The sequence below is a fragment of the Tasmannia lanceolata genome, unplaced genomic scaffold (assembly GCF_043159265.1).
Source record: "Tasmannia lanceolata isolate RefF3 unplaced genomic scaffold, GAP_Taslan_0.1 ptg000003l, whole genome shotgun sequence".
Taxonomy (NCBI): Eukaryota; Viridiplantae; Streptophyta; class Magnoliopsida; order Canellales; family Winteraceae; genus Tasmannia; species Tasmannia lanceolata.
In genome coordinates, this window is record NW_027518680.1 from 61991247 (window position 1) to 62016992 (window position 25746).

General features: G+C 40.7%; 4 protein-coding genes across 4 annotated transcripts; 1 reads left to right on the forward strand and 3 right to left on the reverse strand.

Annotated features, from left to right (window-relative positions):
- Window positions 1-658: 658 nt before the first annotated feature.
- LOC143858255 (cytochrome P450 81Q32-like) lies at window positions 659-5193 on the reverse strand. The gene is made up of 3 exons (XM_077368914.1): window positions 4433-5193; window positions 3106-3507; window positions 659-1610 (listed from the first exon to the last, which is right to left on the reverse strand). The coding sequence occupies exons 1-3, from the start codon at window positions 4946-4948 to the stop codon at window positions 990-992; spliced, it is 1539 nt and encodes a 512-aa protein (XP_077225029.1). The 5' UTR covers window positions 4949-5193; the 3' UTR covers window positions 659-989.
- A 6727-nt stretch (window positions 5194-11920) lies between these two features.
- LOC143864107 (LYR motif-containing protein At3g19508-like) lies at window positions 11921-12670 on the reverse strand. The gene is made up of 2 exons (XM_077374905.1): window positions 12291-12670; window positions 11921-12203 (listed from the first exon to the last, which is right to left on the reverse strand). The coding sequence occupies exons 1-2, from the start codon at window positions 12474-12476 to the stop codon at window positions 12150-12152; spliced, it is 240 nt and encodes a 79-aa protein (XP_077231020.1). The 5' UTR covers window positions 12477-12670; the 3' UTR covers window positions 11921-12149.
- A 2828-nt stretch (window positions 12671-15498) lies between these two features.
- LOC143864115 (LYR motif-containing protein At3g19508-like) lies at window positions 15499-16265 on the reverse strand. Its single transcript, XM_077374919.1, has 2 exons — window positions 15865-16265; window positions 15499-15763 (listed from the first exon to the last, which is right to left on the reverse strand). Exons 1-2 carry the CDS (start codon window positions 16051-16053, stop codon window positions 15710-15712), a joined length of 243 nt encoding a protein of 80 aa, XP_077231034.1. The 5' UTR covers window positions 16054-16265; the 3' UTR covers window positions 15499-15709.
- Window positions 16266-18423: 2158 nt separating this feature from the next.
- On the forward strand, window positions 18424-21832 carry LOC143858262 (cytochrome P450 81Q32-like). Its single transcript, XM_077368921.1, has 2 exons — window positions 18424-19343; window positions 21061-21832. The coding sequence occupies exons 1-2, from the start codon at window positions 18447-18449 to the stop codon at window positions 21679-21681; spliced, it is 1518 nt and encodes a 505-aa protein (XP_077225036.1). The 5' UTR covers window positions 18424-18446; the 3' UTR covers window positions 21682-21832.
- Window positions 21833-25746: the final 3914 nt, after the last annotated feature.

The window sequence follows — 25746 nt, forward strand, 5'->3', positions numbered from 1 at the left end:
GGAAATATCTCTGCCTATGATCTTATATTATCCTAAAAGATAAAATGTTAACCACTCTTCCCTGCAAATGTATTCAATAAGATAGAAATGTATGTGGCATTTTATATAAGAGGAATTAGAAGTCAGCAGATCGGAGGGTGAGGATCAGCCTATGGAGAAGATTTTCAAGGCACAGCCTATTTACTCCAGGGCCCAACAAATGAACGGTTTAGATCAGCCAAACAATGTAGGCGCCACTGTTTTTGTGGGGCTGCATGGGTCACCATTGACATAGGTTGTGCCGCAGAAATCATTTCCCTAAGATGATCCCAACCGTCCGGTCTGTAGAAATTTTCATAATGATTAAAATATTGTGGTGCTAATGTCATTTCCCTTTAAATATAAAAGAGAAGACGGGTCCGGGTCAAACGGGCGGGGTGAAAATGACCCATTTTTTGCGTTTTTGTTAAGATTTTTTTTTCTGTGGAGGGATTTTTGCTAGCCACCTTCTACAAGGCTACTTCTCGGCTTTGTAGCAGATCCTTTGCTGCAAAGATCGGCAGAAGTGGTGGAAAGGTGGCCAGCAATAAATAATAATCATGCGGGTACTAAGTTTGAAATGAAAAATTACAAAAATGTAAGCAGAGTGGAGAAATTACAAAAATATACGAAAAGAATGTAATAAAATATGACAATTAAGGAAAAAAGTACAAAGCAAAATTCAAGAATTATGACAATTACAGACAAAAAGGCATGAAAAGGAGACAGCTGGCCTTTTTATATCTGGTACAAGAACTTCAAATAGAGGGAGAGACCGAGAGAATATGCTTAATTCCTTACAAATACAGAAGGCCCTATCTAATGAACCAAAAGTGTAAGACAATCATAGAGAAAATAGATAGAACTCAAGGTCGACTTAGAACATCGAACATTGCTACTGTTGGCCGGTATATGGCCTCCAAGGGCTCTGCTTTAGGCATAGTAAGACAATCATAAAGACAAGATAGAACTCAAAGTCGATTAAGAACATCGAGCATTGCTACTCTTGGCCTGTACATGGTCTCCAAGGGCTCAGCTTTGGGCATAGTCAGACCCAAATCTTCCTTCATATCCACTTCCTCTTCTCCAACCCTGGTCCACTCAAAGCACTGAACCAGAGTCCCCACTGCTAAGGCCACCATTCGCCTAGCCAATGCAGACCCCGGACATGACCTCCTTCCGCGCCCAAATGGCATCCAAGTAAACCCTTCTCGTTCTACATCTACACTCTCGAACCTCTCTGGCTTGAATTTTTCGGCCTCCGGCCATAGCTTAGGGTCTCTATGGATAGCCCATATGTTGGCCATCAGCATTGTGCCACGTGGCACATCGAAACCTTCGACAGTGCACTCTTCGGCCGACTCGTGGGGTATTAGAAGTGGGCCGGCAGGATAGAGTCGGAGAGTCTCGGTAATGCAATTTTGGAGGTACTTAAGATTGGGAAGATCTGATTCGTCGATCATTCGGCCTTGTCCGACGTGGGTATCTAGTTCATCTCTCAATTTATCCAACACATCTGGATGGTTAAGCAAAAGCGACATTGCCCATTCCATGCTCACCGCTGAAGTGTCTGTTCCCGCGACTTGTAGCGCCTGATCACAAGCCATTATAATGCTATCATTTCATATGTTCTTCTATTCAAACTACTGGTGCAAATTTAAAAACTCTACTTGAAAGTATGCTAAATCCACTCAACTCTAACCCCCTGTTTGGATACATGGATTTCAGAATCCAGGTTTTGGTTTGAAAGCTGTGTAAAATTCTGGATTTTACACTGGAAGTAGGTTGCAGATGAAGGGTTTAAATAAGAAATCCAGATTTTAGAAATCTCTCTCCCATCCTGACATTTCAAAAACATGGGAAAATGGGCGATCTACTCTCTCACTCAACAAAAAGAAGGGTGAGAAATCAGAAAACGACGGACAGTCTCCTTCGGCCCCTAATTGATCACTACAGCTTTGTCAAATTGACGGAAAAGTTTGGATTGAAAATTATCTCCAAGTAGGTGAATTTTTGGGAAGTCCTCGTGTTGCACCTCTGCCTCTTTTTGTCCAATTTGTTAGAGTAAAAAATTGAAAAATATTTCTGCATTCTCTTACTAGCACATAGAAAGAGATTACTTGTACCAAACCTATTCAATTTTTACTAGGTACCTTCAATTTATGATAACATCCTTCGGTATTAATCATAATCATATCATTTCTCCCTAATTTGTGGAAAGAAAATTTTCTATCATAAATATTTTCTATCATAGGACTACAGAAGTGGCTTTTGATGAAAATTTTTCCATGGTATTTTAGTTTATCATCAGGTGATGGGCGACAGGCATGGACCTATACGGGCAAGGAGGGTGGGAGAGCGAGGGAATTCAAAGGCACGAGTGGAAGAGGGTGAGATGACCCTACAGTAAATGAGGGTGGGGACAAATAATTGTGATGATAGAGGGTCAGATCGCCTTGCACGTCGCGGTGGGGTCCATGCCACTGTTTTTGGTCATTTCAACTCTTGTCTTGACCTTTCACTAGGTGGAACTCGGCCGGGGTTGCGTAGGGTTGGCCTCCCTAACCCAACCCAAGGTAGCATTACCTCAACCCTAACCTGTCCCGGACCCTGTTGAGGACAGTCACCCCTAACCCAACCCGCCTTTAAATTTCTCGTTTAGGGAGATGATATATCCGCACCCCCTGTAGGATGATTTGCACCCCTTTACCATGAATTGGCGTCAAAAGGCTTCTAAAAAGGAGGTTATGTGGCAGACTTTAAAGCTTTTTTGACGTCAATTCACTTTAAAGGGGTGCGAATTTATCATCTCTCTTCGTTTATCCGGTTAGGGTGGGGTCGAGTTATCCAAGCCCCAACACTAACCCAATCCGAAAACCGAGGTGAAATTGGGTTAAACCCATGGGTAATGGTCACTAACCCAATCCGAAAACCGAGGTGAAACTGGGTTAAACCCATGGGTAATGGTTGGGCCCAACCCAAGTAACACCCCTAACAAAGTATTTAGGAACTGTGAGAACTGATGAAAGAGCTTGAAAGGAATTTGGAAATTTGAAAAAAAAAGGCCAGGGAGAAGAGAGTTTTTACCAGTGCAAGCCCTTTGATGATTTCGTCGGTGTAGTAATCGGGCTCCGATTGCTGCAGAGAAAGCAAAACATCGATCATCGTCTTCTTCCGCCCCTCTCCTTCCTCCTTATCCGCCATCAATCTCCGACGTTCATCAACCAAACCCTGAAAAAACACATCCCTTTCCTTCTTCAACTTCACCATCCTCTTCTCCACCCCGTGCAAATCCACCCACTTAAAAATCGGAAAATAATCCCCCAAATTTGAAGCCCCACTCAATGCCAAAGTCTCCATAATTATCTCCTTAAACCTCTTCGCCTCTTCCCAATCCACTGCCACACCCTCCCCAAAATACCTCTTCCCCGCAATCATCCCCATCATCACGTTGAACGTCAGCTCAGTAAGCTTCGATTGCATCTCGACCTATATATATGAAAAGACATTTGAGTATATTGGTAAGTAATTTGATTTTTGGGATTGAGCCTCTAGCTCAATGGTCAAAGCCTTTGTTCTTCAACCTCGAGGCCGTAGGTTCAATTCCAACTTAGGTACCAAAATAAATAAATAAAAACTCGATCTTTCAATATGGAAAGACATTGGATACATTGGATATATTGGTAAGTAATTTTGTAATGAAAAGTATAGGGTCTTGTCAACTCTCCAACTATCTCTCCATTAGGTAGTATTTTGTTAGCCTAACCACTTATTTAACCATCTCTCCATTAGGTAGTATTTTGTTAGCCTAAGCACTTATTTGTTGAGGAGAAAGATCCAATTCGAAGCTCATAGGACGAAAACAGGTTATTTTGAGGTCCCTATACTCATTATGCTTAGCATTAAATAGACCGGGCATTCACCTTATCAATTATCAAATCAAAGATGGGTTCCGTTTGGCACATAAATTTAAACAATATAAAAAAATTTAACCTAATTTTACATGATTTCGCCGAAATTACCTTGGTTCAATCCTACTCCAAAAAAAAAAGAAAAAAATATCTACCTTTCCAAAATTGGGTCTAATCGGAGTTTTACATGGTTTGGCTTGTTCTCATTTTAATTATGGGCGGGCTTTCACCAGGCCGAACGGGCGGGCTTCGCTTGCCCATCCCGATTGACAGTCCTAGAAAAGAGGTTATTTTGAGGTCCTTACACTCATTATGCCTATAGAGTGGGTATTCACCTTATCAATTATCAAATCAATGATGGGTTCGTTTGGCACATAAATTCGTGACTTTTAAAAATATCGAAAAATTTAACCGAATTTTGGCGAAATTACCACATATTTCAATTTGGTGGCCGAAACTCAAATTTTAAACCTAGCCAAAAAAAAAAAAAAAAAAATCTATACCTTTCGAAATTGGGTCGAATCGGAGTTTGATTTAAACAGTTGCAGGACAAGAGATCGGATCTCACCGGCGCGGAGGCCGGAGTAGAGATTGATTCGTTGGGTAGAGAGGATCTCGAGGGTGGCGATACGGCGGAGATTGCGCCAGTGTGTGCCATATGGGGCCCACGCGATGGTGGTGTGGTTGTAACCTAAGTGTTTTCCAGGGAGTAGTTTGGGGCGATTGGCGAAGATGATGTCGTTTTTCGTGAAGCATTCTTCTGCGGCGGAAGCCGAGGAGACGACGAGGACGGGGCGGAACCCGAATCGGAGGTAGAGTACGGGACCATATTGGAGGGAGAGATTGGTTAGGGTTCGGTGGAGGGGTTTTTTTAGGAGGTGGAGATGACCTATTAGGGGGCGAGATGGAGGGGATGGGGGTGGATTTTTTGGGAGGTTTTGTTTGGAGAATATGATTTTGAAGAGGAAGAAGAGCAGGGGGAGGGTGGCTGTGGCTAAAATGATGTGGGAGATTTCCATTTGTGTTTTTTTTTTTTTTTGGAGAGGATTTTGAGAATGGGAGAGGAAGGAGAGGGGTTAAAAATGGGGTTTTTGGTTGGGTTTTTGTTGGGAAGTTTCCGATATTTTTTCCTATTAGTCAAACAGGGTCTTTCTGTCTTACGATTCTTATCTACCGGGAATTGCGTAGTTGATATCGACACCCCCGTAGTCTTTGTCTTTCACTGGTGCTTTCTTCGTCTACTTTTAGACTTTTGAGTTTGAGGCGAGACAGAGGAGGAAGAAGATGACAGATAAGAGGGAAGAAAGGCCTAATAAAGTAAAAGAAAGGTCTTTGAAGTGTGAATCTGCAATACGGCACTGTGAGTCCCACACTCTCACGTTGACGCGTGGGAACTACGGCATTGTGGGTCCCACGTTAAATTGATCATAGCCACGTATTTGATTGGGGGTGATGATTATCCCCCTCTCGTTAGTCGTTAAGTTTTAAAGGCAAAGAAAAACGTTATCCCATGTTTGGTTGACCCACGTTTGTTTGGTTGCTTGAATTGTTGGGAAGAGAAAAAAAATCTTCTACAAGCTTATTTTTGTTCCTGGGATTATTTTTTCCCCTTCCTGGGATTTCGTGCAGGGTTATTTTGGTTCCTGGGATTATTTTGGGCTCACCAACCAAACGTGGGTGAAACTGTAAAAATTCCACAAAAGTCCCAAGAACCAAAAAATTCCGGCAACCAAGCAGGGAACTATTCTCACAGAATCTGTTAAAGGGGGGGATTTGATGTGTTTAAGGGAGGGAAAATATCATTTCCCTTGGTTGGTCTTCTTTGTATCTCTTATAAACCAAAGGTCCTTACAATGTCTAACATCTAGAAGATCGTCACTATCACTATCGTTGAATACTAAGGTTGCAACCCGACCCTGCTCGAGACTACCAAAAACACAGTGGGCCCACATTGTTTGGATGATCCAAAGTGTTCATTTGATGGGCCCTGACATAGATAGGGTGTGCCCAAAAAATCAGCTCCATAGGATCATCTTAATCCTTCAATCTGAGGGGGTCTACCTTACACAAATTGAAAACTAGGCTGGCGACAGGGTGGGGCGTGGCGTGGCCGGATGTTGCATTCCCCGTCCCGCCTCCGCTTTGGGGATGGCGGGAATCCCGTCCCCGCACAAAAAATCCTCACCTCGAAAAAGCTTTTAAACACGACAAGCCGTGTTTGTGCACTTATCAAAATATGGTAGTGCCAATATCACTAGCCTAAAAGAAATATTTACTCTTAACAAAAAATACTAAAACATTAATAAAATAAGTAGATATTTATAATGGCTTGCATATTAAAACGGGGTGGGGCGGGGTGGGCGGGTCCATCCCCATCCCCGCGTCGGGGAATTTTTTAAGTCCCCGTCCCGTCCCCACTCCAAGTCGGGGAATCCCCGCCCCTCACGTGAGGCGGATCCCCGTTTTCACGGGTGAAATTGCCAGCCCTAATTGAAACCATATGCTCTGTTTGGTTGCATGTTTTGGGAGGATTGTAGGAGTTTCAAATGCATGAGATCTCCCAGAGATCTCCCCAAAGCATGTTTGGTTGTCATTTACACCTTTGACCTCTAGACAACTTTTAGACAGCATTATTGGTTTTTATCTTAGGTGGTGCCTACGTGGCCGAGATGTTCCCTCCATAATCTTCTCCCATTTTTTCACCAAAATAGAAAAATTTGTTGAGAGAAGTAGGAGAAATTCTTGTCTTATTATTTTTTTCTCTCTCTTCCACCTATATTTTGATAATGACACCCTACATTTTCCGCTAATTTTCTCGCGCAACCAAAGACTACTCACAAATCTCCATCCTAATATTCTCCCCCATCTTCCATTCTTTCCCATTCTTGTCTAATTCTCTTTGATTTATTTTTCTCCTCTTCTCCCAGCCATCTACGAGCAACCAGAGCAGGGGTCTATTTGTAACTTTTTAAACATTAGGGGGTTAAGTTGAATATGTCAGAAACCACAGGGAGTGTAAGTGTATTTTTTAAGAAAGATTATGGTATGTTTCTTCCATTGACCATCAGATTTGATTGGGATCAAGATATGTGTAGAAGCCAGTGGTCGAGCGTTGATCATCAGCCGAATCAGAATCTAAGGAGGCGGCAAGGTTGCAAATGGAGTCGCGAGTGAAACGAAATGCCCATGCCCAAATTGCCTTTGAGATTTCCATTTGTGTTTTTTTTTGGAGAGGATTTTGAGAATGGTAGAGGAAGGAGAGGGGTTAAAAATGGGGGTTTAGGTTGGGGAGTTTTACGATATCTTTTCCTTCGAGTCAAACTGGGTCTTTCTGTCTTATCCACTGGGAATTGAATAGTTGATATCGACACACCCCCCGTGGTCTTTGTCTTTCACGTGTATTTTATGTGTCTTACTTTTAGACTTTTGACTTCTGAGGCGAGAAAGAGGAGGAAGAAGATAATAGAAAAGGGAGAAGAAAGAAAAGCCTTATAAAGAAAAAAAGGTCTTTGACGTGTGAATTTGCAATATGGCTCTGTGGGTCCCACGTAGACGCGTGCACTACGGCATTGTGGGTCCCACGCTAAATTGATCATAGCCACCCATTTGATTGGTCTTCTTCGTATGTCTTTATAAACCACAGGTAAGTAGGTAACGTCTGACTGAAGACTTAAAAAGTCCAACATCTAGAAGATCGTCACCATCGTTGAGTACAATGGTTGCAACCCGATCAAACCGTCCATTAGATGGCCACAGCCTAAATAGGTTGTACCCCAAAAATCATTTCCATAGGTTGATCCTAGCCCCTCCAATCTATAGAGGGTTAGGATCAACCCTCTAATATTCAATCCCTGTATAGATAGAATGGTTTGGATCAACCTATGGAAATGACTTTTGGGGAACAAGCTATTTAGGGTGTGGCCCATCTAATGGAAGGTTTGGATCATCCTATGGTGCAGGCCATATGGAACTTTTTAATAAAGTGAGGAGTGCGATCATCAAAATATAACTTTTCCTTTTTGTTTTCTAAGCTTAAAATCTCGGGTTCAGTCGGGTTGAACTCGTGTCGAACCTCGTCGGGTTGGAACTCGGGTTGGGTCGGGTTCAGGTTGGCCTCAGCTCCACCCAACCACACCTGAGTTGCACCCTTAAGAGTAGGGGTGCAACTTGGCTCGGGTTGGGTTGAACTTTTGGTAAAAAAATTAATTGGAATCAACCCGAAACCGACCTGATTTTAAGGTAAAAGCTCAACCCGAGTTCCCAAAATTCAACCCGAGTTGCACCTAGGGGTGGCAAAATTGGCCGAATCTAACTGGAACCGAGCCGAAACAGAACCGAAAATTCGGTTTCGGTTTGGTTAAACCAAACTTAATCAAATTTCGGTTTGCCGAAACCAAATATTTCCAATGACTATGAGTAAGGGGTGGCAAAATTGGCGGAACCGAACCGAAACCGAACCAAAAATTCGGTTTCGGTTTGGTAAAATCAAACTGATTCAAATTTCGGTTTGGTTCGGTTTGGGGGTTGAACCAAACCGAAACCGAACCATTGCCACCCCTAGTTGCACCCTTACCTATGAGAGAGCAGTCACCTCAGATGAATTAAATGAATAAGACAATATCAGCCTATGTGGCTGCTCTCACATGCAACAGCCGGTCTGCAAAATGCCTTCTGTGATGGTCCCTACTCCCTAGCAAATCCCTCCAAGGGGGGGCTGTGACAGTACTCATGGGCAAATACTGTTGCGGTGGAAGCTGGGCGAAGATCACTGTCTTCATCCTTTGGAAAAAGTATCCTTGAATCTACAAGGACAATAAAAAAAGAAAGAAGAACTTGTATTCAAATTTTTTTTATAAAGATGACTTTATTAATAAAACGATTGCATGTACTTGTATTCAAACTTTCATTCAACAGAAAACTGCTTTCACACACCAAACACCCCATACTTAACAGAGTTTTATCTCCTTTCCTAACTCCATTCAAACTCTTCTTCAAATTCTACCCTGAAATGCATAGAGTGTGGGGTCGAGAAGGAGGAGACACCCAACATCAATGAAGGAAGTTTGGGAACCACAACCATAGTGGCACTCTCGTGAAGCGAATTATCTGATCTAACTACCATTTCATATAATTCCATATAGTGTTCAAGCAATGCCCTAATATGGTTTCATCGTTTGCAGCAGATAATTTACCTCTGAATTCAGTCCTACTCTTAGGCTTCATGTAAAAAATTTGCAAAAACAAAATTTTGCAAGAACCTTTTCTGATAACACCATTAAAAAAAAAACATTTTCTGATAACTATTAATGCAATACTGAATCTACTAAATGGCATAGGAACAAATAATATCTAGGAAATGCAGCTCCATAAGACTGCTAAGTCCAAAAACTTTGATGCAAGAAAGAAATCCCAGAAACTTTATAATTCCAAACCACAAAAAGAAACAGCTGAGGAATTGATTTCATCAATGTCGAGAAACAAGATCCTATGAATAACAATTTCCAGCAATTTCTGCAAAAATTTACTCGAAATCTAATTCTGTTTTCACTCATATGAGATCTCTTTGAGCAATAGAAGAAACTCTGCCGAAATAAAGTGAGAAAAAGAGAAGAAGGCCCCAAAATACAAAACAAGTGCCAAATACAAAAAATAACTTCTAAATAAGTGCTAAAGTCAGAAAAAAGAAAGAAAAAGAGAAGAAAACGAAAAACTACAAGAGAGGTAACCCATCCCTCGCTACAAGTTGAGCTTCACCAACGCCTTCAAAGCTATCTTGACCATTCAGTCATTTTCACTGTAGTATGAGCTAGAGAATCAGCGAAAAACTGCATAGATCAACAATCTCCAAAATAAAATTTAACTTTCACCAAGACCCATGCTCTATTGAGATGCCCATGCAATTAAATTCATCGAGCCATACCTTTTCCCGGCTTAAAAAAACAAAAGCATATGGGCCTCCTATCGTCTCTGGTTGTCAAACCCAAGAACTCTTTTTTTGTACCGAGCCCACTACTGATAGATACTTTGATACCAACAAGGATTCTTCCATGTCCAAAGAGTCACGATCCTGAAATGTCCGCTCATATTCTTTAGGAACATAACCGGGCAGAACTCACCCCTAAACGCTAGCCGTTAGAGGGAGGGTTCCATTCCCCAACAATCTCCCCCTCCACGCGGCAGCAACGTGGGAACCACGAGATACTACACCGGGGTTTCCGAGATCTTCCCCGAGGGACATTTCCCCGCCCTCGGAGGCAAACCGAGGTTACCACGCCCTGAGCTCTGATACCATTTGTTAAGAAGAGCAACGTATAACTCACCCCTAAAAGCTAGCCGTTAGAGGGAGGGTGCCCATTCCCTTATAATCCATCCCCATCCATTTCACTAATCCAATGTGGGACTATTTGCTTTTGCATGGAACCCCAACACTATCAGTCGACAATCCTCATAGAATCACATATAGTGTCATCCACCTAATTGTCTTTAACCTCAGATAAAGCCCAACCACAGAAGAGGTTGATCATATAAGCGGAAAATACTCAATAGGTGCCACAGCACTTGAGGATGGTCACCCAACGCTCAAAAGCGACCCTACAATAAAGCAAAAGGTGGTTTGTTGGTTCTTTGCTGAAAGAAAAGTGACACACACTTAAGCTAGAGATGAAGATGACATATTAGAAGAAAGGCGAGAGAAGTAGGGTTTTACCAAAAATGTTCCCGTTAGGTTCTAAAGGCCAAATCCTCATATCCAACAATTTAGGGAGACATACGTGCTATCTGATGCACCTCACAATGCAAAAACACACTAGTACGTCTCCCACTTCAAGTTTCTTCTAAAAATCCACTTTCACACTACCTTCCACCCCACTCTAGTGTAACACTAATGCCTAGTAGCCTATATATGCTGGGGTAGACGAAGCATAAACAGATTGAGACCAAATCAAATGTCCTCCAAAATGTAAAAATATAAACTTGAGTACTTGTTGGGCAAAGAACTTAATCAGGAATAAGAATGGGTAGAATAGAAAACAAGGTAAGAAATTCCTCTGTTTTTCAGGCACTCACTAAGTGATAACTAATGCCTCCTAATAAAAAGAAATTGATCCAAGGTTTTATAAAAAAACATATAAATTAAAGGAAATGATATATCCGCCCCTTTTGATCACCAGGAACACCCCCTGTCAGTGTTTGTGGCAATCAAGGGCATTGAATTCTCTTGACATAAGTACAACAGCCCCTCTTGAGTCATTGATACGCGGACAGGGGGTGTTCCTGGTGATCAAAAGGGGCGGATATATCACTTCCCTAAATTAATGCTAGATCAAGCTCACAATGTCAAACTAGGGATTCAAGAGGCCTACTAAATCATAACTTTTAGCCAATTCTCGTCAATAAATCATTCCCTGAGTCCCAAACGGACAAATAATGACAAGACCGTAGAGATTCAAAGAATCTGAAGATTGCAATTCCATTCAACACAACGTTCATCTCAATGATGACCCAAAACTGGTGATTCTCTACTCACTTTCTAGGAATGGATTAAAAAACATTTCAGATCCCAGTTCACAAATTCTGTTTTTTGGATCACAAACAAGACCCAAGGGTGAAACAACTAATTACTCTAAAAGCTTAAGCTATTAGAATTAGTGTTATTTAATCATTTATATTTCAACACTTCCCCTCATGTTTTTTTTTGGGTTGGCTGTGCACGTGGGTGTTTAATATAAAGGAGTTGTTGGGTTTTGAACATAGGACCTGCTGCTCTGTTACCATATGAAACGACCAATTACCCGAAAAGCTTAAGCTGTTAGAGTTGGTCTCATTTAATCATTTATACGTCAACACCAAGTAGGATTGGTGTTCGATCACCAACAAGAACATAAATACTAATCAGTTTAACAGATTAGAATCAGAAGATTACCTGGCTCTGCTAGAAATTGAAGTGAACGAGAAGCAAATATGAAGCAATTTACCGCAAGGGGCTATTACTCTCTTGATACTCAAATGTATAGAAGATGTAATTCAAGAGTGTATTCAAGCAATAGCATTATTAAAGTTCTTGTATATTCTTATTATATATCCTCTGAGCAGAAAGACTACTACATGTTGTTCTATCAAACAAAAGGAAAAACAATTCAAAGACAAAAAGTGGAGGGAACAGATACTTCCCTGACTTGGGAATATCGTCAAACACTTGAGGGGCAATGCGAAATGCTGTAATTAGCTCCTGCATATCTCCTTCAGTGTCGCTGTGGCTGCTTGGTCGACCGAATACTGCAACCCAAAAGGGAGAAGATATGGAATTAGTATGAAATTCGTATAAATGGGGAGGAGAGATTAAGAGAGTGAGGTTGGAGAGACCTTTTTGAGAACCCAAGTGGCATGATCATAGGTTCTTCGGAAGAGCTCTTCGAGGTTAACGTTGTCCACTTCTCTGTAATTGACGAAGTTCTCCCTCGCGTACTTAGAGTAATAAGGCCTGCTGTCTTTGGGCAAACATCTCACCAACCTTAACACTGCCCGATACGCCCTCAAAGCTCTCTGCATTCCTCACCAACTTCAAAATCTCTCTCTCTCTCTCTCTCGCTCGGTCTCTCTGTCTCTATGACTGAGGGAACTAGCAAATCAAGAGAGGGGTATTTGTGACATTTTCTCAACTCTTAAATTAAACAAATAAAAATACCCTTAGGCCACGTTTTGATACCCACAAGATTTAGATTTGGATTTCTCACATTTGCAGTTGAGATTTTGAACTGGATCAAATCCTTAGATTTCCAAATCAGCTGCAACAGTGAAAAAAAATATAAAATCCAATTTTCAGATCTGTTCTGAAAGACATTATTTGGAAATCAATATTTGTTTTAGTTACCTTCGCCCTCGACCTTGCTGCTGCATCAGCCAGAAGTCTCTCCCTCTCTCCCTCTCATGTTGAATCCAAAACTCAAATCCAAATCCAAATACATGAGGTATCCAATCGTGGCCTTAGGTAGAGCTGGTAAACTGGTGGGTCTGGCCGGGTTTCATCCGACCCGTACGGGTCCGGGTCAAACGGGCCAGGTAAAAAATGACCTTGAAATTTACGGGTCACTAATTGGTTGACTCGGACCCCACCCGGTACCGACCGAGTGGATCTGCAGGTTACCTGTTTTTTATAATGAATTTTTGTTTCTTTTCTGTTTTTTTTTTAAATTTTTGTTGTTTTTATAGGAAATTGTTAGCCACATTCGCCAAAGACTACTTCGCGTCCATCCTTTACAATTGCATGTGATCATGTAATATAGCCATTTATGTTTACTTTTTTGGCAGATTTGTCTTATTCATTGACGTGGTGCAAACTACAAAGGATGAGGAAGTCGTACATTTTTGCAAACGTAGCTAGCAATAATAATCATGAGGAGTTTTAGAGAAAAATTATGGAAAAAACAACGAAAAAAAGCATTGAATTATGAAAACTACGGGGAATAACTACGAAAAAATGCATGAAATTATAAAAACTACGGGGAATAAAATGTTGTTTCACTCTTGTACGGGCACCAGCGGGTACACCCGGACCGGCCCAGTTTTTACGGGCCGGGTGGACCCGCGGGTCATTTTCAAACGGGTCACAAATGAGTGACCCGGACTCGAAAAATACGGGCAGGCCGGGTCGACCCACAGGACGGGGTCACTTCTTGCCGGGTCTAGCCTTAGGGCATGTTTGGATCTGGGTATTTTTCTTTCTTGGATAGAACTTTCCTTAAAAAACAAGTTTTCTATGTTTTGGGAATGTCATTTGACATGGATTTTTTCTTTCACGAATTAAACTTTCCACAAAAAAAGTAAGGAAAGAATAAAAAACCTAGCTAACCCTGTAATATTCATTTCCAAGGAATGTTAAATTCTCATTTATCGAGCTGGGATTACCAAGAGAGTTGCATTATCTTCTTCCCTTTTCCCACCCGGAGAGTTGCAGCACAAAAAACCTCTCTCTCTCTCTCTCCCTTGCCTGGATGGGGTTTGGGGATATTTGCAGATGGGGTCAGGGGATTTGCCTGGATGGAGAGGATGTTGTAGATGGGGACTGGGGATTTATCTGGATGGGATTTAGGGATTTTCTTGGATGGTGAGAATGTTGTTAATGGGGTTTGGGTATGTGCTTGGATGGTGTGGATGTTGTTAATGGGATTTGGGGATTTGCTTGGATTGTGAAGATGTTGTTAATGAATGGGATTTGGGGATTTGCTTGGATGAGCTACCATCTGTTGTTAATGGGGGTTTGATGAGCTACCATCTGTTTTGACATACAGCAGAGGTCGAAATCTTGAAGACAACGGAAGCTGTTGAAAATGGCAGGTGATTTCTGCCAAAAATTTTCTCTTGTTAGCCATGGAACCCCTTGTGTTCTCTTCCCTCTAAACCCAAACCAGAGACTTTGAAATCCAAGAAAGTTAATCAATTTTACCAAAATATAGAAAAAGAAAATCTAGAAAGAAAAAAACCAATAAAAAAGTTTCCAGGAAAATTCCACTTTACATCATTTTCTATTTCCTAGATCCAAACACGCCCTTAGTAAATGCACAAAAGCAGATTGCCTTTTCCTTTTTAATTGGTTTGTTAAGAGCTCTTTGGGAACTGTAATGCCTTGAACAAAAAGAAATTGCTCCAATATTTTATTTAAGACAAAAATTACATATAATTTACTGTTTGATGAAGCTCACAATCTCGAACCAGTGATTCAAGAACCCTACCTAATCAGAACATTCAGCCAATTCTCAGTAACTCATTCTTTTGAATACAGTCATTTCAAAGCAGAGTATAGATCAATGTAAAGGAAGTTCTGAAATCTTGGAGATCAGTGTTGTGAGAAGCATTAAATTCTACAAAGATAAAACTCGTCTAATGTATCCTTCTACACCAAGGGACCGAAAAAAAAACATTGAATGTAGAGATTCATAGAATTTGAAGAATGTAATATCGATTCAACACAACAGTCGTCACAATGAGGACCCCAAAATTGGTGATTCATCGATTCACTTTCCAGGAAACGAATAAAAGCAATTCAGATTTCAGTCCATAAATTGTGCAAGATTTTTGGATCACCCACACAAAACCCAAGTAGGACGGTTCTTAGAATCATGGTTTTAAATTTTGGCTGAAACGAAATATTTTGGTTTTTGGTTTCGGCACAAACCGAAACGAAATTCACATGAAGTCGTTTCTTTATAAGATTTCGTCGAGATACGGAAATTTCACCGAAATGTCACCATTTTTGGACTTTTTTTTACAAAATTTCCACAGAAATTTTAAAAATGTAAACCGAAATGTTATGAAATTTCCACCGAAATAGCGGAAATTTCAACAAAAATCGCCGAAATTGACACCGAAATTTTAGACATTTCGGTCGAAATTTTAAAAAATAACGTTTCAGTTTCGGCCGACACCAAAACCGAAATTTAAAACCTTGCTTAGAATACTATTAGCACTGTAGCATCAGAAAATTACCCGGCTCAGTGAGAAATTGAAGTGAACCAGAAGAAAATTTGAATCAATTTACTCCAAGGGGCTATTTCTCTCTTGATGCTCAAAAGTATATGAGAATGAAATCCGACATTTTATTAGAGCAATAGCATTATTCAAGTTCTTGTATACTTTATTACATATCCAGAGATCAGAAAGACTACTACATTTTATTCTATCTAACAAAAGAAAACCAATTAAAGGACAAAAAGTGGAGGCAACAGATACTTCCCTGACTTGGGAATATCATCAAACACTTAAGGGGCAATGCAAAATGCTGTTGATTAGCTACCGCATATCTCCTTGAGTGTAGCCGCGGCTGATTTGTCTACCGAATACTGCAACCCAATAGTGAAATATAGAGAGAGAGGAGATTGAATTAGTGTGAAAATTCGTATAAAGAAGGGAGGAGAGATGATGAGAGGGAGGTTGGAGAGACCTTTTTGAGAACCCAAGTGGAATGATCGTAGGTTCTTCGTAATAGCTCGTCGAGGGCCTTGGGGTCGTCCAATTCTCTGTAATTGACGAAGTTCTCTCTCGCATACTTTGAGTAGTAAGGCCTACTGTCTTTGGGTAAATGTCTCACCAACCTTAACACTGCCCCGTATGCCCTCAAAGCTCTCTCCATTCCTCAACTTCCAAGCTAAAAAAAAAGGCCTTCTAACAGAAAAACACTAAGAAGGTAAGAGTCAATTTTAGGCTCTTTCCTATAAGACTCTTATTGGGCCCTACTTCTACCTCATGTGATCAGATCCGTTGATCCAACATTGGATGATCTACGCAATTGATTCATCAAGCCTCATTAGGGGGTCCCCCAAGAAAATCTAGACCATTGATTCATCAAGCCTCATTGGCTGTTTGGATACGCGGATTTTAGAATCTAGTTTTTTAGTTTGAAAACCGTGTTAAAGAGGGTTCATGATCAAGCTGTAGCCGCTGTCCTGGCATCGTTTCTTGGATTTTAAATAAGAAAACCAGGTTTTAGAAATGTCTCATGCATCCCAAGATTTCAAAAACCTGAAAAAATTGGAGGATCTGCTACTCTCTTGCTGTCTGAATGAAGGGCGAGAAGTAAAAAACGAATAAAAAACGACGGCTGGTCCGCTTCTTCTCTTGTCTCTTAGCTACAATTTTGAAGAAATCCCGTATTCTAAAATCTGTGTATCCAAACGGCCCCTTATTGTATGTGTCTGGTGCTCTCTAGGATAGGATCAAAACTTGTGGGTTACCTATGGTGTTATACAAGATCGACGGTCTTGATTTCACATACATGCCCCTCAAATAGGACCCAAATATTTCATTTTACCATTGCTTTTGTTATTTTTAATTTCAGGCATTTTATGTTTTGGCTAATATCTTGCCATTCTAATGGCTCGTAATTCAGTTGAATGGTTTTTGAGATCCTAACCCTCCTATCCATAGAGGAAGCATCCCCTCTACAGATCAGATGGTCTGGATCATCCTATGGAGATGATCAACATGGTACAACCTATTTGCTTTATGACATAGCAAATGAAGGGTTTGGACCATCCTGTGAAGTGGGGCTAGGGTAATATCTGAAAAATAATGGACTTCAAGCGCACTCACTTAAGGGCAGTGCATCAAGTGACTCTCTCTCTCTCTCTCTCTCTCTCTCTATATATATATATATATATATATATATATATATATATATATATATATATATATATATATATATATATATATATATATATATTTAGGGAGGAGAATAGTGATAAGTAGTGTTTGGTTGTTAACCTTACTAGTTGCAGACCCGTGCATGCACGGGCGAGGAAAAAAATATGTTTTAAAACTGGTTTTTTTGGAAATCGAAGAGTTATAAGTAGCAATGGTTTCTTTGGGAAGTTATTAAAGAAGATGGAGTAATTGTGAGAATCATATATTTAGGTAGGATGGTGTAACGAAAAAATAGGTAGAATCACCGATTTATTGCTATTAAAAGAAACTGTTTCTCTCGCCGTATTAAGTAGGTGAGAATGAGAAGCGTCGCCCAAGACGCCCCTAATTACGCATTAACTGCATTTTAGAAAACTTGGTAATAATATATATACATGATAGAGGGGGTGACACGTGGCACCACCACAGCTTAGAAGATTCCGCTAGAATAGGGTAGTTGGAGGGGGTGTCATTACCAAAATAGAGAGGGATTTGCTAGGCAATTTTACGAAAAGCCATTTCTTGGCTGGCTTTTGCATGTGAACAGCCACATAGGCTGACTTTAAGGCAGATTTTGTCTTATGCATTTGATTCATTCAGATGTGGCTCTACTCACATGCAAAAGCCAGCCGAGAAATGGCTTTCTAGAAAATTGCCTAGCAAATCTCTATTGAGAGAGAGAGAGCATCATTCTCCAAGCCAAATTTCAGGTATAACGAGGGCACATGGATGTCATGTCACTAAACAAGCAATAATTACCTATGAACCTTGTCTGGTAGTCTCCAAGGATTTCGATGTTATATTGGCAATCAAATAAGAGATTTTGTTGATGTGGCACCCACATGCAAACCAAAGACTCTTAAACTAAACAGATAAAGAATAAGGAAATGATACTAGTAAAAAAAGGGGCGTCTATTTCACTTCCCATAAATTAAACAGAAAAAGAATTAAAAAATGGTCATTGTTTGGGTAAAATTTCTTCTCAGACTCATTTATAAGTTAGGCAGCGAGGCAGGCATTACCCAGCACATCTGGTCACAAATATTTTATATAGGTCAGGAAAACGATATTCCCACCCCATTCTGTCCCATTTATCCCACGTAACATGATTGACCATTCACCAATTCAGTCTAGGATACTTAACATAGGAGAGGAATTCTAGACTGGAATTCTAGACTGAAGGGAGCCCTTGCAAAAAAAGGTGAAAGGGCTCCCTATTGGCTACACATCACCGTCATGCTTTAATAATTGTATTAAAGCATGATGGTGATTCATACGGCAGGAATAACCAATTCAACACCCACCCCCGCTCCCCCACCCCCACCCCCACGCTCCTTACATGCCATGGATTTCTTCCTCTACTACTTTCCCCTCTTCCTTTCCCTTCTCTTCCTAATCAAACACTTCCTCTCCCGCCAAGAAAATCACCCACCAAGCCCTCTCCAACTTCCAATCATAGGTCATCTCCACCTCCTAAAAAACCCGCTCCATAGATCCCTAGCAAATCTCTCCCTTCAATATGGCCCCGTCCTCCTCCTCCGATTTGGGTCCCGCCCCGTCCTCATCATCTCCTCCCCCTCCGCCGCCGAAGAATGCTTCACCAAAAACGACATCATATTCGCCAACCGCCCTTCTTTCACCGTCCTAAAACACCTCACCTACAACAACACCACCCTCGCTACCGCCCCATATGGCCCACACTGGCGTAACCTCCGCCGTATCACCTCCGTCGAAATCTTCTCCGCGGCCCGCATCCTCATCTCTTCTGCCGTCCGATCAGAAGAGATCCGATCTCTAACTCAACACCTGTTCAAATATTCGAATCAGATTAATTTTCGAAAAATTGAGCTCAAGTCGAGATTCGCAGAATTAACCTTTAATGTTATGATGCAGATGATAACGGGGAAAAGTTATTATGGGGAGAAGGTGGTGGATTTGGAAGGGGCGAGGGAGTTTTGTGAGATTATTAAGGAAGGTTTTTATCTTGTTGGAGCTTTGAATTTGGGTGATTTTTTGCCGGTTTTGAGGTGGGTTGATTTGCAAGGATTGCAGAAGAGAGGGGTGAGATTGATGAAGAAAAGGGACGCTTTCTTACAGGGTCTAGTGGATGAGAGAAGGAGGAAGAGGAGATGTAAAGGAGAGGAAGGTGAGAGTAAGAAGACTATGATTGATATTCTTCTCTCGTTGCAAGAATCAGAGCCGGATTACTACACGGATGAAATTATCAAAGGTGTCATAGTGGTAAGAATCACTTTCTTTAACCTTTTTATGAGAAATTATTACACCATAAGATGATCGAACCCGGCCGACAATGTAAATAGGTTGTGCCCCAAAAATCATTTGCATAGGATGATTCTAGCCCTCCCATCTATAGACAAACCGCACGGAAACGTCTATAGATCAAACTGCATAGAAACCTCAAGAGATCGGAGGGTTGGGATCATCCTATGGAAATGATTTTTGGGGCACAACCTCTTTAGCTTACACCATCAACAACCCCCTATTGCACTGCTGTATTTTGATAATGGCACTACTCACATGCAACAGCCGGGCCATGGTACAGACATTTAATGAATAAGACAATATCTGAGCCTGTCTGGCTGCTCTCACATGCAACAGCCGGGCCACGAAATGCCTTCTGAGATGTTCCCTAGCAAATCCCCCACTTCATTTAGCTTGTAGCACTACTCGCATTCTTTTACCATTGTAATTAACTTGTAGCTTTTGGGGACAATACACACGTGGTAGTGGATCCATCTTTAATTACATGATCGTTTTCCTCCACAAAATGCCTTAGGAGATGGTCCCTACCCTTATTCCTATATCCAAGTCAACTTTGACGGCATAAAAAATATGGATAGTATTAGAAGATTCATATAAACACTAACATAGAGAAAACAAACATAAATGTTAAAGAAGATTCAACACGCAAGATATTTTTTTTTTGAGGATTAAGCTGGGGTTAGGCAGGACTTTTGTGTTAAAATATAAAAGATTAAATACTGCCTTTCTCCAACAGCTTGAGCTATTGGAGAAGTTGGTAAGTTAACATGGTATCAGAGCAAATGCCTGGGTTCAAAAACCCGGTCCGGCCCGACCTGACCCGAGAAACTATCTCTGGTAGGGCCGGGTTTAAGAATCCCGGGTTTTCCAAAACAAACCCGAGCCGACCCAAGATAGTTTCTCAGGTAGGGTAGGGTTTTAGAAAACCCGACCCGAGTTGCAACCCTAACCTTGAGGTCAGAGGTTCTATCACGCTTACCTTCCAAAAAACAGAAAGAAAGAAACTATGTTGGAATATTTGTGATTGAGGACTTTACAATTTGAGTTCATATCATTCTTCTTGTAAAGTCATTTCCATCATAGTACATGTTTTTCTATGGATAACTTAACACCCTTTGAAGTTTTGTTTGTGTGAAGAGATTTCAAAACTTCTCACACATGCTTGTTTCTCACTGACCATTTTCTTTACCTTTACTACTCTAAAAGTGATATGTTTTCCTTCTCTACCATTAAATGCATAGGCTACCATGTCTTCAAAATCAAATATAACAGGTGACTTATCTCTTGGGTTTACTGTACCTAGTTATTGCACACATATGACACACTAAGTGTGGGTCCACCAACTATTTTATTTAACAAACGCTCCACACCAAGGTTAGGCCCACCATATGAATTTCACAGTTATTTTTCTTTTCTTTTTTTTCTACAATTGTGGCACACTATTGGTAAGCCCCTTTCCTTTTTTTCAATCTTCTAAACACTTTATCATAGCTCATTTTTTAATTTAAAATTACAAGAAATATAAAAAAATTCTAGACCAAGATATCCGACCCATTCTGATTTCCGAGATGGCCGAGATATTGTCCCCTAGAAACCTTCTATACATCATCTTATTGAAAATAAATGAAGCCTACATGCATCACTACAATATGTAATTATGTTTAAATTTGATCAGGCGATGCTATCGGCGGGAACAGATACTTCAGCATTAACGATAGAATGGGTAATGTCACTTCTCCTCAACCATCCAGATGCGTTGGATAAATCAAAGGCTGAGATAGATATCCAAGTGGGACAAGGCCGTCTGATCGACGAATCAGATCTTCCGAACCTTCCATATCTCCATTGTGTCATCAACGAGACGCTCCGACTTTATCCTGTGGGCCCACTTCTAGTACCCCATGAGTCATCTGAAGAGTGCACCGTTGGAGGTTTCAACGTGCCACGTGGCACAATCCTGATGGTGAACATGTGGGCCATTCAGAGGGACCCAACGTTTTGGGTGGATCCCATGAGTTTTAAGCCTGAGAGATTTGAAGGTGTGGAAGGAGAAAAGGAAGGGTTCAAGTTTATGCCATTTGGGCATGGAAGGAGGGCATGTCCGGGTGCAAACTTGGCCATGAGGATGGTGGGGTTGACATTGGGTACTCTGATTCAGTGCTTCGAGTGGGAAAGGGTTGGGGAAGAGAAATTGGACATGAGCGAAGGGAGGGGCCTAACCATGCCCAAGGCCGAGCCCTTGGAGGCAATGTACAGACCTCGCCAAAACATGTTCAATGTTCTATGTCAACTTTGATCACCAATTTTAATATTGTTTCCCCTCCGAAAAACACATGTAATTTATGCATTTTCTTCTTCCCACAACTATACTGCTTAACCACTCTCAAGGTATTTGGTACTCAGATGAAATTTATGGGAGTAATCTCCCTAAAGCTCCCATCCACCTAATGATTCACCCACAAGAAGTCGAGTTTTTTATATTGGTGAGTACTTTTCTTCTCATTTATGCAGGGTCAGACAAAAATGTGTGATGTGAATATACAATAACTAATTCATGCATGTATTGTGTGTTGAAGGGGATTTTTTTTTTTGTTGGGGTAGAGGTTCTCAAATCAATGACCATGATTTACTCATTCCATCGTTGCTAATCCACGATTGAGGGATGATGGCCAAACAATCCAACATTTTCCACTCAGGCATCGAGTCCTCGATGTTTCAATATAGTCACATGTACTGGCCATTTTAGTGAGGGGTCCATTATTTTAAGGCCTTCCGGTAGGATGTATACAAGGTTTAAAATTTCAGTTACGGAAACCGTTTCGGACCCCACCAAAAACCGAAATTTGGTAATTTGGTTCCAAATTCTTGACCGAAATTTTATAACACTTTTAAAAAAAATAAAAAAAATAATGTCATTAAACAGAAATTTCGGTCCGAAATTTGGTTAAGGGCGAAAAATGGAATTTCGAAAAATTCCTGTTTCGGTCCCCACCGGTATCCGAAATTTCGGATTTCAGTCAAAATTTTAAACCATGGATGTATAAGGGGGTATCTTCTGTCGGTCCCACAATAGGTGTTTGGAAGCTCTCGTGCGGGGCCCACTTTAATTGAGTGCCCATCATTTCAGGCCGCACTACGGTATGATGTTAACTTTTGTGTATTTGGGAGTTATATCAGGTAAACTTTGAATGGTCCGAAGATAGACCTGTTGGGGATTTGAGTACACAAACTAAATACTGGGGTGCTTGCAGGTATTCCCCGACTTATTTGCCATAGCATCGAATAAGGAATCCTGGGATAAAGAGTGTTTTGAAAGGAGGGATAATGAAGTTTCAGGGAAAGTGGAGTTAAGAAGGAACTTCTAGTTGCACACATACTTAGTCAACATATGCACCAGCCAAGGGAGCCTCATCTTGCAACTGCATATCGAGTTCTTAGATATCTAAAAGGATTGCCTATTCAAGGTCTTGTCCTATCATCAAACAACTCCTTCCAAAGTCCAGCTTATTGCAACTTTGAATGAGCAAGCTGCCCCACTTCACAGCGCTCTACAACTGGTTACATCACTTATCTTAGTACCGGTCCAGTTTCTTGGCAAACAATAAAACAAACTACAATTTTTTGGTCATCCACAGAGGCCGAATATGGATCAATGGCAACAACTAAGCATATCAACAACAAAGCCTAATGTTTTCTTAACTCCTTAAAAACTCTCAACGACTCAAAGTTAGCAGTAAAACAGGGCGACAAAAATTCAAGTTTAATGCGGTTTTGGTTTAAAAAAAAAACAGTAAATAAACAGAAACACAAATTCTCAAAAAAATGTGTTTTTTATCTGAGATTCTCAAAAAAGGGTGGAGTTGGCTAATTTCTCAAAAAGGGGTCAAACGCATCCCAATGAGTGTTTGAGGACAAAAATGCCCTTGTGTTGGTTTTTCCTCCAACAAAGTAAGCAACGGATCCCATTGCATTTCACCTAACATTTTTACCTTTTTACCTTCTTCTTTCCCACGCCAAAATGAAACTCCATTCTCTGTTGTAAAAATCCATTGAAAATCCATTGCAGAGATTTGAAACTCCCCTCTGTTAAAATCTAGACTTATTTATTTAACTATTACTCCATATCTGGTGCAGTAATAGTTAAATAAATAAGTCTACTAATGAGGCGACGATATACTGTGGGGTCAGGTAATAATACCCATCAGTAGAATTAAGCTTATGATTTTGTTCCATAGGAAAATCGGATGTGCGGCCTCCTAAAATACCAGAATCTTTTAAAATGTCAAGCGTATATGTGGACCCCGATCTGAGAGGACTGGTACCGAGGGACGCGAGACCTCTGAGATCTCCACAATGAAAGAGAGCTCTACCAAGGAACTCTCGAAACGGTGCCACCCTCATAGGATAGCACGAGTGGCGATATAAATGAATGAAAGAGATACGTCTCGATCCGGAGCTAGGGCTAGAAAGACGTACCTGAAATAACTCAGAGTCGCCATCCATGGATACGCCATGGAACCAAAACAAATGCTATGTTTGCAATGGATACCCAGAGTTACAAAAGGTGTGTGCCTGGTGACGAATGGAGAAGGTCCGAAGAGCACCCCAATTCGCCCGAATGCGAACACTTGGTCTCTTATTTATTAACTTTAGAGAATTTTGGGTGAAAATCATGTGAAATGGAAACGAATATCCCCGAGGAAAACGTCTACCTAAACATGCATGACCCGGGGATAATAAGCACATACAAAATAAATAAAAGAAGTGTGTCACCTAAGCATTGCTAAGTTATGAGTGACATGCCTAATGGGTGTCTAAGTTCTGGTGGACGAACACATGCGTACTACAGCTAAAGGTATGAGTTTGTACAGGAAAAGAAATCTAAAATTAGCAGTTAATCATAAAATGAGTTAACAAATAGTAAATGAAATGAGGAATAAACAAAATGCCAGGCAAATAAAAGAATAATGAAATAAAAACCTACGGCGAACACATAGCGCCTATCTACATTGGGGCGAATACATAGCGCCTAATATAAAATCCTAACACATCCCATCTAGAAAGCAGTAAATGACAGATAGAAAAAGCAGTAATGAAAACCTATGGCGGACTCATAGCGCCTATCTATATTGGGGCATAGTGCCTAATATAAAATAAAATTCTAACACATCTCATCTAGAAAACATTAAATGACAGATAGAATAAGCAGTAAAGCAGTAAAGTGCTACAGCTAAGAAGGTAAACCTGCGCAATGAGCAAACGTCAGTAGATGATAGTAAAGGATAATAATCAGTAACCTAATAAAGATAGAGAATTACAGCTAAGCATGTGAGAACTACCGCTAAACATGTGAGACTACAGCTAAGCAGGTAAAAGCTACGACTAAGCCAGTAGGTAAAACACATAAGCAGGTAAATGTTATAGGTAAGCATGTAAATAGGCAAGGAAATGAACACACGCTATCGTGATCCTATGCGAAAATCATCATCAATATGCAAACATAAGCCCTAAAGTGCTACCAACAGACCCTAAGACTCTAATCCTTAAGCTCGAGCCTTTAGATGATCTGATGTTCATCCAAAGAAGCCTACGTATCCCACCTCCACAAGAATCAAGGCAACGTAGTTCTTCGCACCTATTCTAAGCTATGATGCCTAAGACATCTAAACCTCTATCCTAGACTCGACCTAAAAGACCAGACTAGTTATTAAAGCTTCTAGTGCGATTATTTAAATTCCAGTGGATTGTGAATTTTTAGGACACCCTATATGCCCTAACTAAATGCAGGTTAGCCCTAAGCTAATGCAGGTGGTTCCTACAACCTATGTGTAACTAGGCTGTGTGTCCTAAGGAAAACAAAGGGATCACTAACGCATCCTAGACCTAGTCATCAGTCGGCAATGTGAATCGCCAACTGATCGGACGGAGGCGCTCCTAGCCAGGACAAACTCCTAACTCTAACATAACACACACATCAAGCACACAACAAACAACATATCAAGGAGAAACTCCTAACTCTAGAGGAAGAGCTTTTTGAAAACAAGATTTTAAAGTTGTTTATTAACAAAAAAAGATTTAAAACACTATTTACAAAAGTTTGGTTGGAGTTGGGATAAAGATCCCAAGCTGCACTACGTACCTCGTGAAAGAGGATCAAGCCAACGTAGTTCAAAAACGAACTCTTCTAACTACGCTCTTAAAAAAACTTTAAACTGCAGATGATTTTGAATTTTCTGGTTTTCCAATGCTTTTGAATTTTAAGATATTTCAATGCTTTTGATGTTTTTTAAAATTTTTAAGTGCTTTTACATTTTAGGCGTCTAAAGCGAGTTAACACCCTTCAGATAAAGGCAATCCGATA

Excerpts from the sequence above, each read along its gene's own strand:
- LOC143858262 (XM_077368921.1), top strand. The coding sequence starts at position 18,447 with ATGGATTTCTTCCTCTACTACTTTCCCCTCTTCCTTTCCCTTCTCTTC. Across the intron at positions 19,344-21,060 it reads TTATCAAAGGTGTCATAGTG|GCGATGCTATCGGCGGGAAC; the intron begins GTAAGAATCACT and ends AAATTTGATCAG.
- LOC143864107 (XM_077374905.1), bottom strand. The coding sequence starts at position 12,476 with ATGCAGAGAGCTTTGAGGGCGTATCGGGCAGTGTTAAGGTTGGTGAGA. Across the intron at positions 12,204-12,290 it reads CCACTTGGGTTCTCAAAAAG|TATTCGGTCGACCAAGCAGC; the intron begins GTCTCTCCAACC and ends TTTGGGTTGCAG.
- LOC143858255 (XM_077368914.1), bottom strand. The coding sequence starts at position 4,948 with ATGGAAATCTCCCACATCATTTTAGCCACAGCCACCCTCCCCCTGCTC. Across the intron at positions 3,508-4,432 it reads ATTCGACCCAATTTCGAAAG|GTCGAGATGCAATCGAAGCT; the intron begins GTATAGATTTTT and ends TCATATATATAG. Across the intron at positions 1,611-3,105 it reads TCATCAAAGGGCTTGCACTG|GCGCTACAAGTCGCGGGAAC; the intron begins GTAAAAACTCTC and ends GCTTGTGATCAG.
- LOC143864115 (XM_077374919.1), bottom strand. The coding sequence starts at position 16,053 with ATGGAGAGAGCTTTGAGGGCATACGGGGCAGTGTTAAGGTTGGTGAGA. Across the intron at positions 15,764-15,864 it reads CCACTTGGGTTCTCAAAAAG|TATTCGGTAGACAAATCAGC; the intron begins GTCTCTCCAACC and ends ATTGGGTTGCAG.